Genomic DNA, 16,722 nt, shown 5'->3' with positions numbered 1-16,722 from the left:
TGTTGCGTTCAAGAACATGGAGGTTACTCCCTCTGTGCGCTGATGCAACTTGTCTCTCAGTTTCGGACCAGTTGCTCCCTTTGGCTCCTCCATGTTTGTGCTCCCGGGGGCACTGGCGCTTGTTCCGGACACGAGAAATCATTGTTCTGCAGTAGTTTCTCAGCGCTTCCTCCTCTTCCATTCTGTGCCAAACAGACGCAGAGCTTCACTGCTATCTATTTAAACGATAAAGTGGCATTCAAGAAAATGAATACCGCAACCGATTAACCGCGACTAAGTTTAGCTTATAGCGCTAAATTGAGTGTTGGGTTTGTTTATTTTTTGGGAGGGATAACAGAGTATCGAAACCAATCGTTGTTGTTTAGCTAAACCAGGCCTTAGTAAAACAATTGAAAACGTGGCACACGGCTCATTAAGAAGATGGCTTTCCCAACACGTCACTCGCTTCTTTCGTTTTTACTACAGCTGCACTTCCTGCCATCACTGCGCCACTACCTCCATCTGGCGGTCGACGGGGGAATTTAAAGGGTACCGATAAAGCATATTTAGTTTTTTTTCTTTCTTTTCTTTTAATTCAATTAAATTAAGAAACTATTTCTAGACTTTAATAAAAACAGAACATTATTGTTCTTGATGTTATTATTATTACATTATTGTTTTATTAAGGGCTAGGTGAAGTTTCAGAAACTTCTTACTTTAAAAAAGAGCGATGTTGTGCAGTTAGTTACACATATGTTTATTTAAAAGAAATTTAAAAATGGGACTGTTGTGTTTAAAATTTGGTGCTATTTTGTGTGTAATGTATTAATTGTAAAAATTATAAAAGTAGTACAGTCAAGTTTAGTGACACAATAATTTTTTGATGTGATATGTCACAGCAGGGAATGTGATGTGAAGGACTAAACATTTCCAGCAACCGCATTGCTTTCATGGTCTGCATAGTTTATTTTCAATCTGTCTCACTGATGTTATTAGTTTGGCTGTGGTCAAAAAAAAGCCCACTGTATTTCTTATTGCATTTTTATTCCAGCTTGGAGATTGCGCCATTTTTCAGTCCGTGTTCTTGAAGTTTGCATTAAAAGCCAATCCTCCATGTCTCTATTTAATTGCTCTTTGTGCTCAAATAAATTAAAACCTCTTCGTGGGGTTTGAACAATGCTAGGAATCTGGTGTCTTGTGCCATCTGTTGAAAGAGTGCTGCGTGTCAGAGCCTCCCTTCTGAACGTGGGACAGCATGAAGACATGGGTGGGTTTGGCAGGGTAACAGCTGACTGGCTTCCTCTCTGAAGACCCTGACAGTCACACAGCTGACACTCACCAAAATGGCTCCCTCAGTGTGAACCAGGCAAAGCGGGGTGATGACAGGACACATGCAGCAGAATAACCACTCTTCTTAGAAAAGAAATATAGAAGCGCAGCGCCTTCCATCTTAACATGCCACACACGCTGACCTGTGGCAAAGAGACAGCAATGTCCCAGAGATAAGTCACACTGGGCAATCGCTAAGTGTCACAACTTTATCACCTTTCTAATTATAAACATGAGACTCTAGTCTCCAAGAATGGAAGTTTAGTCAGGCCCATCTGTGGCCTAAAATTAGCCCCCAAACACCCCCCACCCCACCCCAGAAAGGAGCTCTGGCACCTTTGTCAGTTTAAGCACACACATACACACACACACAGCGCACACTACACTTTTCTCAACTCGTTGCACCAGTGGAACCATTGGGCATTCCTCAAGGACCTTTACTTCACGTGACTTGTGTTTTATTGGAGCTCTGAAAGGGTTTCGACTTCTCCCGTTGGAAACACCATCAACAAGCAACAAGGTGAGGTAGGTGTCTTCCCAGTGTAAATCCCACACTGCTGCAGTTGCAGTTGGCACAAACTGATTTATCTCGTGATTGCGGTGTATGCTTGTGAGCCTTATTCTTTCATGTTTGTGCTATTCTGATGTTAAAAAATGAGTCTTAACAAAACATAAGCCGATAGACAAGTTATGGTGTTATGGTCTTTCTCTGCTGTTGCAGATGAAAGGGTTTTAACTTGAACTAGCCTGGAGTCCCAGTATGGTTCTGGGCCGAGCTGCCAACATGAGTTTGATGGACATTTCTAAGATCTTCTCCCTGCTCCAGCCCAAGGAGGAGGATGAGGACGGCGAGCAGAGTCAGGCTCTGAACAACGCCGTGAGCAGCGACGATGTAGCTCTGCTCTCAGAGCTTCTGTCTCAGGAGGATTACAGAAAGTCTATCAATGCTCGAAGTGGGTGGGGGGTCCCCGTAACTCCCTTGCGCACTGCTGCTGCACTGGGACATCTGAGGTGCCTGGAGCTGCTACTGGGGCACGGAGCAGAGGTGAGACTTTGTGGAAAGGATGATGAAATGTTGAGGGTGTAACAAGTTGCCTTCATTTTTTTTATTTAACAAAAATGACATTTTGGACTTGGACATCATGGATTGTCTTTCTTTTTATTTTGTTCAAAGGGAAGAGTAATAAAATAAGGTGTGATATTACAATATATTGCATCATTACATTTTACAATTTGGGCATTAAAGCTGGCGTAATGATTTTTTAAATTCGAACAATAGATCAAATTTTTAAGTGCAGTGTGGAAGCAGTTACAAGGAGTCACAAGACCAACACAGTCCAACTTCGCAGCACGTCTCAGTTCTGCGGAGCATCTATTAGATGCTTCTTTGGGTTTTTCAAGCTATAAACAATGTTTCTCTTTGTTTCCAGTGCATTCAGTGCACAAGCCAGCAGATGTCTATCAACAGATTTGCAGAACGAATTGATTATCTTCAGTCAAAGCCTAATCAGTAGCCTTGGGGGGTTAGATTTCCCACAGCAGCAGAGCAGAGTCAACATTGTCAGTTCAGCATTTGACTTACAGTGAGCTACAGAGCTGCTAACCATGTCGTACTGAAGTAAAGGTGACAGCTTGCGGTGGCACACATGTGGATGTTGGGTTGTGCAAATGATACCTTCACTTAGAAGGGTGTTAAACTGTGATCCAGTCACTTACTCGCATGCACACAGGACGGTATTTGATACTTACTCAGGGGAAAAGTACTTGCGGTGATAAATCAGTGGCGTAATTTCTTGTATCAACAAACTTTGTTTCTACTTTTAAAAAAGCCTGTTGGTTTCTTATGTCTGAATCCAGGTTGACAGCTTGGACGTGAAGGCCCAGACGCCTCTGTTCACAGCTGTCAGTGGGAAACATCTGGACTGTGTAGTTTCACTGCTGAATGCTGGAGCAGATCCCAATGGCAGCCAGTACAACAACTGCTCCCCGGTGCTGACCGCTGCCCGAGAGGGTGATGTCGACATACTCAGAGAGCTGCTTCGGTTTGGAGCTGAGGTAGATGTGAAGCCCAAAGTCCCCGAATGGGCCTCCAACGCCACAGCGTGCAGAGGGCCCCTCTACATCTCAGCTGTGTATGGACACCTGGACTGCTTTAAACTGCTCCTTCTTCACGGTGCAAATTCCAACTACAACTGCACGGATGAGAAAATGTTGGCCAGGATCAAACAGCCGAAGACAGTTTTGGAGGTGTGTCTCCGCTACGGCTGTGGGGTGGAGTACATTCAGCTTCTTATAGACTTTGGAGCAGACGTCTATCTGCCGACACTCATCATTGACAAAACCACTAAGCAGAACGAAGCTCTGCTTCTTCTCCTCAAGGAGAGAGGTGAGAGCGAGTCACACCCGAATTTAATTTAAAATCCTTCTCCTCACATACAAAATCTTGAATGATCAGACCCCATGATGATAGAGCTTGCAATAATAGAGCTTTGCTTTCACACTGCAGCCTAACTTATTATTCTTAGAGTTTCTGAAGTAGAATGGGAGACAGAGCCTTCAGACCCCTCGCCTCTGGAACCAGCTCCCAGTTTGCATTCAGGGGACAAACATCCTCTGTGCTTTTGAGATTAGACTCAAAACTTTCCTTTTTGTTTTTTTTAATAAAGGTTATAGTAAGGATGGATCAGGTGACTTTCAACCATCACTTAGTTATGCTGTAATAGGCTCAGGCTGCAGGGGGATGTCCCATGATGCAATGAGGATTTCTTCTTTACTCTTTACATTTCACATGCGTTTATACACCACTGCTGCATGCCATTCAATTTTATATTCTCTCGTCTTTCTTCTTTACACGAACCAGTCATGGCAGAAGTGCTGCCCCTCCCTGAGCCCGGTTCTGCCAGAGGTTTCTTCCTGTTCAAAGGAAGTTTTTTCTTCCTACAGTCACCATGCGCTCGCTCATAGGGGATCATCTGATGGTTGTGGTTTTCTCTTTAATACTCTGTGGGGTCTTTACCTAAATTGTCGTAAGGTGCCTTTTGTTACGAGTTGGTGCTATAATACCTCAGCATACAAATGTTGTTTTCTGTTTCTTCAACAGTTTGCCCCAAATCTCTGATGTCACAGGCTCGACTGGCAATCAGAGGATACCTCCCTTTTGCTAACAAGGAGCCTGCAATTGACAGCTTGGACATTCCTCTGATCCTGAGAAATTACTTGAAACATGAAACCTCAGACGCCATGTGATGCTTTTCTTCTTTTTTAAAAATTTTCTTTCTTTTATACATTTTTTAAATTTTTACCAGAACAAGCTAAAGGACTGTTTTACATCCGAATTGTTTATAGCTGTGAAGTCAGATGATTTTCTTTCATGTCTATGAAGCTTTTAGAAGCAAAAGGAGGGCTCCATGTTGGAAAATCCACTGTATCTTTGGGAAGTGTAACAACATCAGTGGCCACTAGAGACCACAGTAACACCATACATTGTGGATATCAAAATCTGAGGCTCCTCACAGGCACTATTGTTATTCTGATATTACCTCACTAAATCCACTTTGGCTCACTCCTTCACTCGGGTAACATTACACAGACACATGTAGTCACCTTACTTATTTAGACATCCAGACACACACACACACACACACACACACACTGTCTGCACCACAACAGGATGTCTTAGATCTTGCCTGAAAAACATTCTTGTGTCTTTGGACTTCAAAACACCAGGAAGCAGAATGAAAAGCCTCCACTTCAGTGCCTCCAGCTGGGAGAATATATTTGCATAACGCTCATTACTTATTGATTAGAGCATAATTATTTTCAGGATTCAATTTTAGTGTTTAGAAGTTTGTTGATTTAAAAAAAAAGTTTTCTTTTGTGTGTGTGATTAGTGATTACCACTGTGATATTATTTACCTTACATAATATATCCTGGAGTTAATGTGTCAGCTGTTAGGAATGGGCCCTACAAACAAACAGGAGATGATGTCACACGACAGGAAGGCCAGCACAATGCTCTCACTCACAGACTGATGCCTCGAACCCTCCCCCCCGCAGTTCTGTAGTTTTATTTTCAACAAAAAGTACAGCTATATCAGATATGGATTGATTTTTTTTACAGCAAAGTACAACATATTCCCAGTGCTTCTGATTACATCAAAACATATAATGTACATACAGTTGACATTTCCACTCTCCCATTCACAGTTTCTGGATTGAATAGGCATTATTTTTCAGGTTTTTCATCTCTACAACAAATAATCAAACTCAAAAGCCAGCAAGAAAGAAAATGACAAATGTTTGCATATGATGACAAAGGATATGGATTCTGTGAGTACATTTTTCACTTGGGAAAAAAAAAAAAAATCCAGACACCCCCCCCCCCAAAACCAAACCCTGAAACCAGATGGTAATATACAATGAATAGTGTCCAAATGTGGGATGTCAGTCTTCTGTTTGTTGCCATTGAACACCAACATCGGCATATGGCTCATTGAAGACTTTTACCCTGACTATTCTGGAACAGCACGGGACTGCATAACCGACTCCAAGGAGTTCCTACTGAAGATGTTGCTATGCTAACTGTGAGTGAACGCGTCTACTGGCTCACCCTGGACTAGAAGGAATTACATAAATCTGTGCAACTTCTGATGCATTCAACTAACTTGGCTGCCTTAGTTATATGACTGGAAAGAGAAAGCGAAAAAACAGAAATAAATTTGCACAGAAGGCTATCCTCTCAGCTCGGAGCACAAGGTCAGATTGATAGCTTTATAAGAAAACTCAAACCAGCGTATATACATCATTGAAACCATGTGGCCAAAATGGTACTGTTTAATACTGCTGTCAATAAATACAAGCGAGGAACTGCTTTGTAATGTCAAGTCATTGTACTTAAAAGGAACAAGAGTGTGATATGAAGAGCTGTGAAATACTGTGTGTGTGTCTCTTCAGGATTATGTTTATTTTTAGCCCGTCCCAAGAGGTTTCGAATTTATTCAGCTCTAAATCTATACACAAACACCCAAGATCAGTGCTAACTCATATTTGGTTCACTGTTGTCGTAGAAAAATGATTACCCGTTTTGCCTCTGCACATAATGGCATTCCACAAAAAAATAAAACAAACCAAAAAAAGTCATATATTTAGGAAAAAAATATTAACCAGCAGTCTGTAGCATAGCAGTGTGGGTTTAAAACGATGCTAGAGTTTATAGTACCCATCATATCTGGGCTAAGAGAACATCAGTGCCTTTGATTTTCCCTATCAGCAGTTCAGTGTTTTATTCAGGAAAAGATGTTCCCCTCTTATGTGTCAATAAATAATAATAATAGTAATAATAGTAATACAAAAAACAGAAGCTACAACCTGTAATGCCAAGTGAGCAGGAGACAGGTGGACAGAGAAAAGAACTCCCTTTAGTGAGATGGTATGGGTACACACAAATGAATGGTTCTGTGTTGCCGGGGGAAAAAAAAGAAAAGAAGATTCAATTGGAAGTTAAACAAAACTAAATGATCTCGTTAAGTGTTGCCTTAAGTCTCATGCAAAATATTGGATGCCACAAGCATGCAATTACCTGGTACTGAGATCTACCGCACGCTAGAACTGGAACAACATTCGTCTCCAACGCAAAATACCGATATCCAAATATATGATCTGTTCTTTTTACAGTATTTACAGTGTGTAGCTGATAAAGGTAAAATAGATGACTCTTGATTCATAACTCACTTTTAATAATATAGATCGACACGCGAACCTAAGTTGACCAATGGAAATCTGCTTCCTACTATATATTCAAATTAAACTGTTTTTCAGCGTGTTAAATACACAATAAAAGAAGTCGATGTTTCTAAACATCTGAAATTGGAATACATTTCTAATGTGCAATAAAACTGCTCCTATGTAAATGTGCGATAATATATGAAAATGAGTAGTCTTTCAATTTTTAAATGGGTCTCAGTCAAACAGCACAGTATCTACTTATATGGAAAAAGTGGCCTGACCTCTAAGGCTACGTTCACACTGCAGACTAAAGCACATCAAATCCGACTTCTTTGACCCTATGCGACCCATATCCGATCATGGTATGACAGTGTGAACGGCACAAATCCGATATTTTCAAATCCGATCTGGGTCACTTTCGTATGTGGTACTGAATCCGATACATATCTGATGTTTTAGAAAGCGACTGCTGTTTGAACGGTCAGGTCGCATTAAATCCGCCTTTTACATCACCGACACAAGACAGACACCAATTATCAGCGCCCGAGAAGACATCGCGAACGCTTCCTGGCCATCCAGTGTAGATGTCAGTGAAACTGTTGGGAAGACAACGTTGGAGAAACGTGAACATTTTATTTGTACTGTATAATCTGCAGATTCTGACAGAAGTCTTTAACTATCCTTTGAAGCACTGCTCCTCTCTAAAACAGCAATAAGGATAATTATTAGGCCAAATGTAAATAACAAAATAACTTTATAACCTAAAGCAAAATTGGGAAACGTAAAGTCTGAAACAGTCAAACAATATTGTTTGCTCTGGGTCTAAACAGAGCGCGTTGTGTGTGACGTCTTCTTTTGTGCATGCGGCCGCTTTGAGGGTTCACACTAGAGCGCGTTTGCTGTCGCATTTTATTTGTAGTGTGAACGAGCAGACAAAAAAAAATCGGATTTGATCAAAAAATCGGAATTGAGCATTAAGACCTGCAGTGTGAACGTAGCCTAAGTTTCTGTCCGAGCGGCTCTCGTGCACTGGGGAACGAGGAATTCCCAGTGTGCATGAGGGAAGGGGCGGGGGTTGTGGGAACAGAACGGAAGAGAGAGTGAGAGATGCACTGAAGGGAAAATACATGACTAATTCAAATCTGCCTGTGAAACTGAATAGATAATCACTAGTGGAATGCTGGAAGGCACTGTTAGATAGCATCTCTCCTCTCCGCAGCAGAACGGGCCAGCAAGTAAGCATGATTATTAGTGTGTGCGTTTGAGTGTGTGTGTTTGCCTGCATGCTTGTATCTGTATGTTGGTACTGGTGGTAGTGTTAAGCAGGGAGTTGGAGGGAGCAGGGAAGGTGGGCAGAGCGGGCCATAACAAGGGACCTGAGGTTACGATAGCCTAGGAACCATATATTTTTTTGCCGTCCCAGCTAGGAGAACTATCTTCCAAAACAATCTCACTGGGAGCCATCTCTACAGACACCAGCAGCCAACTCACCCATTTCTCAACTTCCTTTACTGAAACAAAACATAAATTACAACATACAAAGCAATTGTAAGGTCTGTTTTTTCTCCAACAGGTTATAAGGCCTATAAGAAGGCAAACAAATGACATAGAACAATATAACTCTTTCATATCACGCTGTAGTGAATAGTGATAGATATAGAATGATATATCACATTGCACAAATTGTCAAACTGTATATGTACTGTCCATCTGGTGATATAATTCAACACAAAATGTACTCCTGTGTCTGAGGTCAAAACGTGGTCACAAACCGTGGACAGATGTTTCACTTACATTCCAAGTGTGGGAAAAAAAGAATACGTCTTCACGATGCATGTAAGATTTTCCTCTTCACTTCCTCAGATCTTCTCTTTTACTGCTGAAGGACTCTATAATGCTAGGATCTCTCGCAGACCACGGCTTCACACACGTTTTTGTTGATTAAACAAAACCAATCTGATCACGCCACAGTCCTTTGGAAATCACTTAAGCAGAGCTGGAGCTAACTGCCAGATCTGGGGGGAGTGGGGCAACGTGAGGAGGGGTGAGGCAGAAAGCAGAGGTTTGGAGCTGGAGTCTATAGAGATGTATGAATGTGTCAGAGGAAACCTGCATGCTACAGATTAAATTCGCCTTTCTACCTCCGTATACGGTATCGGCTTGCGCTGCTGCAGTGGACTTTTTTGTTTCCCCAGTTAGTTTTGGTCCACTTCACAAATCATTATCACTTTTTTAGACACCCCCCACCCCCTTGAATACTGGATGGGCTTCTTACTTATTGGTCACACTGACGTGTTGATATTTGTATCGCTCATACTCAAAACGGGAGTACGTGCTGTGCTTTTTTACAGTGGGAGTGACACAAAATAATCAACCGAAGTCTTTTCTTTGACAGCTGACATGTTATTCTTTTGGCCAATGCATCACAACTTCACTTTTACCGCTCGTTTTCTGGAGGTAGGCTGTGCTTTTTTTTCTCTTTTCCACCCAGGTGCCAGCACAGTGCTACAGGGGTGGTCTCTAGGGAGGGCGGGATGGGAGAGGGGCTGTGGCACAAGGCAGGCGGACCGTTGCCGGCCTATCTCCTGCTCCCAGCTGCTTCATCTAAGCTCACTGCCAAATCCAGCGCGCGCACACACCCCCTCAGCGCGATCGGACATGAATACCCTGTCACGAGTGGTTGGTGAACGGATGTAAATATACTATTGATGTTCCGCCTATTGATTTGTTCCCTGACCCATCATCACATCACGGCCAATGGCAGGTTTACAAAAGAGTGAAACTCTTCCTCTGAGAGCCACTGACTCACAGAGGCAGAGCAGGTGGATGGAGAGATAGAGAGGACGAGTGGGATGTGGAGAAGGAAGGGAACACCTAATGTCAGACTGTGAAAAGAAAGAGAGAGGAGGGGGGCTATTATATGCAAGCTGCTACAGAGAAGAGAATGAAGCTCTGAGTGCGAGGAGGAGGTCCAGACGCAGACATCAGCAGCGCAGAGATGGCTCGATGGGTGCGTGATCAGTGGCAGGATGGAGCTAACTCAGAGGTGAGGTTGACAGCCGAGCTTGGCAAGTCCTTCACAGGCAGCGGCGATCGGCTGAGGTCGTCGTCTCGCATTCAGAAGAATGCATCAAACAATCTCACATAGCAGCACAGCAAGATCTCAGCTTTTTTTGTAGTTTTTTTGTTTTGGTCACAATCATACTACTGGGAATGACTTGGCTTGGCCTCGTGTTTCTTTCCAGAAGATGGATTGAAAATGATCTCATGTAACAATCTCGATGACTTCAGGACATTCAGATGGCGTGATTATCCAGAAAGGGGGGAAGAGTTCGTGACAGTTGACTCAGCCGGAGAAGCATGATAACTAAGAATGTTACTAACATATATGAACTGTAAAGTTGTGTTTATTTTTTTATATGTTTTTTCTTTGTTTTAAATCCAAGTCTTCAGTCCTCTCGCAGCTTCCAATCACACTCTATATTAACATTGGTCCTTAACTTCAAAGTCTCGTGTTTGTGTGGGTTTTTTTTTTTGTATTTTTCTTCATCATGGGGGGGGAGGGGGGACATGATCATCCAGTGTTTAGTGCTTCTAAGAAAAATAGCTGGTCCATCGGAAGAGTCTGTGTATCTCTATTTCTTAAATGGAGCTAATCTACTAAAATTCTGCCAGAAAGGAGCCTGGCCTCTTTTGGATTGACTGAATTCAAAAACCTCTCCTTGTGCCATGTCCTCCGTTACCTCATACTGCCCCACACTGAGGGGGTCCTGTGGGGGCGGGTATGAAGGGGGCGTGCACCTGTTTACACCTGGGAAGGCAGGCGCCAAAAAAAAAACAAAAAAAGAGCAAGAAGGTTTTGTGGGGGAGGGAGAGGGGACAAGGAGGCAGTGCAGGGCACAAAGCAAAAGAGAAAAAAAGAAGAAGGAGGGAGGCAGATAGCAAAGAGGAAACGTTATCAGTACTGCATCTGGAACAGGCACAACAACACAACATCAAGTCATGCTTCCACAAAAACAGGCACATAGACATACAAAATGGACCTTCACTGTTAACATTCCTGCATATTAATCCCGAAAATATGATGACTATATGATGAAAGCTGAATTGGGAGATTCAGCTCTAGCAATGACACAAGGGAGACTAAGGATGCTATTCAATCAAACTCTGTGGCGGGCAAACAAGAGAAGCAGCAGATTACAGCTGATACGCCGATGAAATCGAGCATTTGGACAAAGGGGCGCTGTTCCACCATGTTTGTTAACAGCACGTTTGTTTGAATAGCACCCTCGACACTTGAGAACACAAGAGTGGCGAAAATAGAGCCAACAGAAAGCTGTTAATATGCATTTAACTACAGTCTACAATGTCGTCGAGCTACAATCTACAAGCATCACAACTATGCTACTGTCATTATTAAATACAATCAATATTTGGAGATGAAATATTCAAAAGTTGCCATGGCATCTTAGGAAAAGAATATGAGAAGATGAGAAACAGTGTCTTTTGTTTTTGGCCAGACGCTGTTTTAGCAGTTAGAAGGGTTCGATCTCTTTGTGTTAGTGGAACCTGTTTATCTGTTTATAGACAGCATAATGCTTGTAAACAGATTGGACAGTGACCGCATGCTCCAATGCCAACGTTAGACACAACACCTCCCAATGCTGCTTAGCAGTTGCCATGGCATCTTATTGTGCTAGCTCTAAGGAGAACTCTAATGCATATACCTTTATCATTTTCAAACCATGTCCATACAACATGGCCCTCTTTCTCAAGATGAAATCTATAAATGAATCTGAAATTCAAGAGAGTACTTCACCTTGTGCCAGCCAATGTACACATATAGCACTTAGAAACAGACAACATTTACTTCTGACAGACATCTACTGGGTTCCTAATGTCAGAGAGAACATTCCAGCAGTGGTCATTAGTTCATTAATACCTTAATGGATGGTCATGCTTATTGTGAAACTGGCAAGAACATCAGTAATGGTAAATGTACAAACATCTAGCCTAGCACTAAAATGGCTAAATAGTAAAGGATGATACCGGCAGTTTGGACATGTGGGTGCTTTGTCGCCGATGCTTTGTCGAGAATTATCATTCTGAATAACTTCTTCAACGTCTTCCTTCTTTTACCGAGATAAGTGGCAAGTGTAGGTCTCTATGCAGTTTTTGATACCACACATGTGTCATAGATTTTTAATGTCACATATGTAGCATTAAAACAGAACACTTTCAATCTGTAAATTAGATTTTATTATAAATCATGACCAACTGTGGAACATGTTATGAGATATCACAGCGTTCAGTGTTCACCAAAACAGCTATTGTTTTGTTTCTGGTTGCACCAAAAGCACCAACAACCACTCTCATGGCCAATTCCCACTGATTGCAGCATTTGTCTTATAAAATCGCATGAGACAGACAATAATGTCTGATCATTAAAATCAATTGGATGTCACTGTTTGCATTTCAACAATCCTTTAGATAAATATAGGATGAATCAAAAAAAATCATATGATTTCAAAATGCTTTAGTCGTTCACTATCAAAACATGTACTTTTAGAAGGAGGAGATTCGTGAGTCTCACATGGTTGTCAGTAGCTACTGTAACAACAGCAGAGGCTGCAGTGACTCCACACATGCTAGTATGTAAAGAATGGGATAAGTTTGACTAATTTACACACATATGTATTGTGTCTGGGGAACAAAACACGTTTTGTATGCAAAAACTTTAAATCAAGCCATGTATTTTAAAAATCACTGCAAGCTTGTGTGTCCATTCCTTAAAAAAAGAATTCTGATGATTCTTCTCATTACATTTTGTGAATACTGTGAATACCCAGTCTGTTATTCCAATGCTACACTCTGCAGGCTTTGCATATTTAAGCTATTGTAAAACCTCTCGGTCACATGCAGCATCTACTGCAATCAAGTCCCTCTGTGATGATATAAAAGTGTGGATAGGAAGTAGGGAAGCTCACCCTATCAAACAAAAGAAATCAAATAAGCTAAGTTTTGATCATTTTATTAGATTTTCTAATAATACTTTTACTCATACATAAAAATTATGTAATCAGGTTGCCCTTGTAGTTCCAGTATGAGCTTTGGGATCAGCAACATGTGAAGCATCTAGTAGGATTGGTGAGGCACTGTTGTATACACTATATTGCCAAAAGTATTCACTCACCCATCCAGATCATTGAACTAAGGTGTTCCAATCACGTTCATGGTCACAGGTGTATAAAATCCAGCACCTAAGCATGCAGACTGCTTTTACAAATATTTGTGAAAGAATGTGTCGCTCTCAGGAGCTTGGTGAATTCCACCGTGGTACCATGATAGGATGCCACCTGTGCAACAAGTCCAATCGTGAAATTTCCCCACTTCTAAATATTCCACAGTTAACTGTTTGTGTTATTATGACAAAGTGGAAGCGAAGTAGTAGGCCACGTAAGATCACAGAGCGGGGTCACTTGATGTTGATGTGGGTAGAAGTCGCCAACTTTCTGCAGAGTCAATCGCTACAGACCTCCAAAGTTCATGTAGCCTTCAGATCAAGATCAGTGCGTAGATTGCTTCATGGAATGGGTTTCCATGGTCGAGCAGCTGATGCGTCACATGCAGTGGTGTAAAGCACACCACCACTGGACTCTAGAGAGCTCGATCAGTTCTCTGGAGAGACAAATCACGCTTCTTGGTCTGGCAATCCGATGGACGAGTCTGGGTTTGGTGGTTGCCAGGAGAACAGTGCATGTCTGACTGCATTGTGCCATGTATAAAGTTTGGTGGGCGTGATATTGTGTAGTGGGGTTGTTTTTCAGGAGTTGGGCTTGAACCCTTAGGAACTCTTAACGTAGTCCAACATGACTGTGCACCAGTGAACAGGCATGAGCGAGTTTGGTGTGGAAGAACTTGACTGGCCTGCACAGAGTCCCGATCTCAACTTGACAGAACATCTTTGGGATGAATTAGGGTGGAGGCCTTTTTATCCAACCACACAAATGAGCTCCTGGAAAAATGGTCAAAAGTTCCTATAAACACTTCTAAACCTTGTGGAAAGCCCTCCCAGCTGTTAAAGCTGCTAACGTTGGACCGGCATTAAACTCCAAGGATTAAGAACGGGATGTCACTCAGGTTCATATGCGTGTGAAGACAGACGAGTGAATACTTTTGGCAATATAGTCTATATCCTCAATTGTAAAAAAACAGGTTTCAAGATTTTTCGTATAAGGGAGACTCAAACTGGATCCGGATTAGGATCACTTTTCCTTCAAAGAGGGATCAATCCTGCTGTTCCCGAATAATCGGATCCCTGTCATATGGCACTTCACTGTACTACAGTGTGTGCTTTGCTATGTTATGAGTCCTGAAGTTCTTATAGTCTATACTTAGCAATGCAAATTAACTTATTAGCTCATGCTGTGCTGCGCAACATGGTTCATGCTATGTAGTCCCTATTCGAATAAACAAATAAATAAAAGGTCTGCATTGAATAAAAATAGACAAAACAGTAGTTGGCTCAGAAACCAAGCAGTTTGTTTAAATCTAAAACAGGGTGTTGAGTGTTTCAGCATTAGAATTACAAGTGATAAAACGTTTTTCAGCACCTTCTGCGAAACATGTGCAGTGGGAAGAGGCCTTTCCTCAGTAAGAGAAGAAAAATTCAAGCTCTGTGTGATGTTTTAAATCACTTTCAAGGCAAGCGTGACACAGGACCCACATGTCATGAACACCGGCATCCTCCTTTAAACTCAATACTTCATGCAAACAGCCCTCTGTCTTTTCATTGATGCTTAACAGCTGCTTTACAACTCATATCAGGTTATATCTTCAACGTAGTCTCATGTATAGGCTGACAGACATTTAACTTAAAAGGAGATACATCTGAAGTAATATAGCGAGAACGCGTGAACGCTCGTGACTTTTCTAGCTTACTTAGACTTACAAGGCTAGTCTAGGTCCATCCATAAACAAAGTATGTGTCAAAAAAGGTGTAGAAAGCAAAAAAACAGAGCAGGTAAAGGGAAGAGTAAACAGCGATGAGAAGACAGAGCACACCAGCGAAGAAAAAAAAAGGGAAATCACCTGATATCTTCTTGTTGCCTCACCTTTCTGTTTGGTCACTTTTCTCACTGTCATGGCTGCCTGTCGCTTCTGGTACTCAGAGATCTCAAAACCTAAAAGACAACAGCGTTATGTGCTGGAGAGAAGTTTCACACAGGGTCTGCAGATTAAAAAAGTTTTATTTAAATAACTTTAAAATACAGTAAAACTTCTTTAATTTGGAATTCACAGAGCTCCTGAGAGCTAATTTTACTGTATGTGGAAACTAGAGGAAGCATCATTCAGTCCCAGCAATAAACAAAATCCTGTCCAGTCTGAAAAACACTTTGTAGTTTATCACCTTCTGCTACATTTTGATCACAGCCCAGCCAGCCGGAGAAAAAGCCCAATTATCACTTTGGTCTTTCAGATTCAAAATCTACAAACCTCAGAGATAAAAAAGGTGCATCACCCTGCAGACAGCAATGGCCCTGTAACCATCACAAGAGGCTCATGCTTGTGACAAGAAAACAACACTGATGTCTGCATCTGCTGATCTGTAACGTTACCTACAACCACGCTCCTTTTGGTTGGAAAGAACAGGTCGCACATGAAACTGCTGACAACAAGGTTTGTAGACATTGTGGGCTATGCAGGTCATGATTTCTAGGAAGGGGCGCTGCTGCAATGTTTTCAAAAATTGTTTTGTAAAGCTTTGATTACCTGCATCTCCATTCAATTCAAGTGAAGGCAGATAGTTCTAAAACTTGTATTTTTAAAACTAGACAACTTGCACTGAAACGATCTAAATGGATAAATGGCCGAGGAAGAAAAAATGTAATTTTTTGGGTGAACTGTCCCTTTGATGTTAGCTCATGTTTTTTGCAGTGAATTCCAACAAAGTATTTGCCCCTTTCTTATTTTCTTTCTTATTTTTTTGCATATTTGTCACACTTTCATCTTTCAGATAAGCAGGGAAATTTTTATATTAGACAAAAATAACCAGAGTAAATACCAAATGCAGTGTTTAAATGAGCATTTCATCTATTAAGGGAAAAAGGTATCGAAAGCCTACCTGGCCCTGTGTGAAAAAGTAGTTCCCCCTAAACCTAATAATTGACCGTGTGACCCTTGGCAGCAAGAACTGTAATAACGTGCTTGCAATAACTGGTAATGACTCTTTCACATCACTGTGGAGGAATTTTGGCCCATTCTTCTTTGCAAAATTGTTTTAATCCAGCCACAGGGAAGGGTTTCAAGCATGGATGGTCATGCCAAAGCATCTCAATCAGGCTGAAGTGATTAGGCCACTCCACAACCTTAATTTTTGTGTTTTCAGAAGTGGACCTGCTGGTGTGTTTTTGAATCATTGTCCTGGTGCATAGCTTAAGTGCTATTGAGCTTCAAGGCATGAACTGATGGCCAGACATTCTCCTTCAGGATTTTCTGGTAGAGAGAAGAATTTATGGTTTCATCAATTACAGCAGGTCATTCAGGTCCTGAAGCAGCAAAGGTAAATGGCCTGTATTTGTATAGTGCTTTACTAGTCCCTAAGGACCCCAAAGCGCTTTACACATCCAGTCATCCACCCATTCACACACACATTCACACACTGGTGATGGCAAGCTACATTGTAGCCAC

The 16,722-nt window shown here is 41.7% G+C and overlaps 2 protein-coding genes across 12 annotated transcripts in view; one reads left to right on the top strand and one right to left on the bottom strand.

Annotated features, from left to right (window-relative positions):
• The first annotated feature begins 608 nt into the window (after nucleotides 1-608).
• Nucleotides 609-5,712, top strand: LOC120723767 (ankyrin repeat and SOCS box protein 12-like). 2 transcript variants are annotated; one of them, XM_040015471.1, is made up of 4 exons: nucleotides 609-1,828; nucleotides 2,030-2,353; nucleotides 3,166-3,694; nucleotides 4,409-5,712. In XM_040015471.1, the coding sequence occupies exons 2-4, from the start codon at nucleotides 2,069-2,071 to the stop codon at nucleotides 4,552-4,554; spliced, it is 960 nt and encodes a 319-aa protein (XP_039871405.1). In that variant the 5' UTR covers nucleotides 609-1,828; nucleotides 2,030-2,068; the 3' UTR covers nucleotides 4,555-5,712. The 2 variants fall into 2 exon arrangements, with proteins under 2 accessions (XP_039871405.1, XP_039871404.1); XM_040015470.1 differs by having other exon boundaries at nucleotides 609-1,833.
• A 3,555-nt stretch (nucleotides 5,713-9,267) lies between these two features.
• The window catches only part of LOC120723761 (rho guanine nucleotide exchange factor 9), a 44,800-nt gene continuing 37,345 nt past the window's right edge, over nucleotides 9,268-16,722 (bottom strand). For 9 of the 10 annotated variants that reach the window (XM_040015446.1, XM_040015447.1, XM_040015450.1 and 6 more), the window contains 2 exons: nucleotides 15,147-15,215; nucleotides 9,268-10,843 (listed from right to left, as the gene is read on the bottom strand). In XM_040015446.1, the coding sequence (XP_039871380.1) occupies nucleotides 10,668-10,843; nucleotides 15,147-15,215 (245 nt within the window). In that variant the 3' untranslated portion in view covers nucleotides 9,268-10,667. Of the gene's footprint in view, nucleotides 10,844-15,123; nucleotides 15,216-16,722 lie in introns of all 10 variants that reach the window. The other variant, XM_040015449.1, reaches the window with a different exon arrangement.

This window comes from Simochromis diagramma, unplaced genomic scaffold (assembly GCF_900408965.1).
Source record: "Simochromis diagramma unplaced genomic scaffold, fSimDia1.1 OVJJ01000685.1, whole genome shotgun sequence".
NCBI classification, from domain to species: Eukaryota; Metazoa; Chordata; class Actinopteri; order Cichliformes; family Cichlidae; genus Simochromis; species Simochromis diagramma.
Note: the sequence above shows the minus strand (reverse complement) of the source record. Positions and strands in the feature narration are given on the sequence as shown.

Coding starts and splice junctions, on each gene's coding strand:
- LOC120723767 (XM_040015471.1), top strand. CDS start 2,069: ATGGTTCTGGGCCGAGCTGCCAACATGAGTTTGATGGACATTTCTAAG. Junction 2,354..3,165: donor TACTGGGGCACGGAGCAGAG/GTGAGACTTTGT, acceptor GTCTGAATCCAG/GTTGACAGCTTGGACGTGAA. Junction 3,695..4,408: donor TCTTCTCCTCAAGGAGAGAG/GTGAGAGCGAGT, acceptor TTTCTTCAACAG/TTTGCCCCAAATCTCTGATG.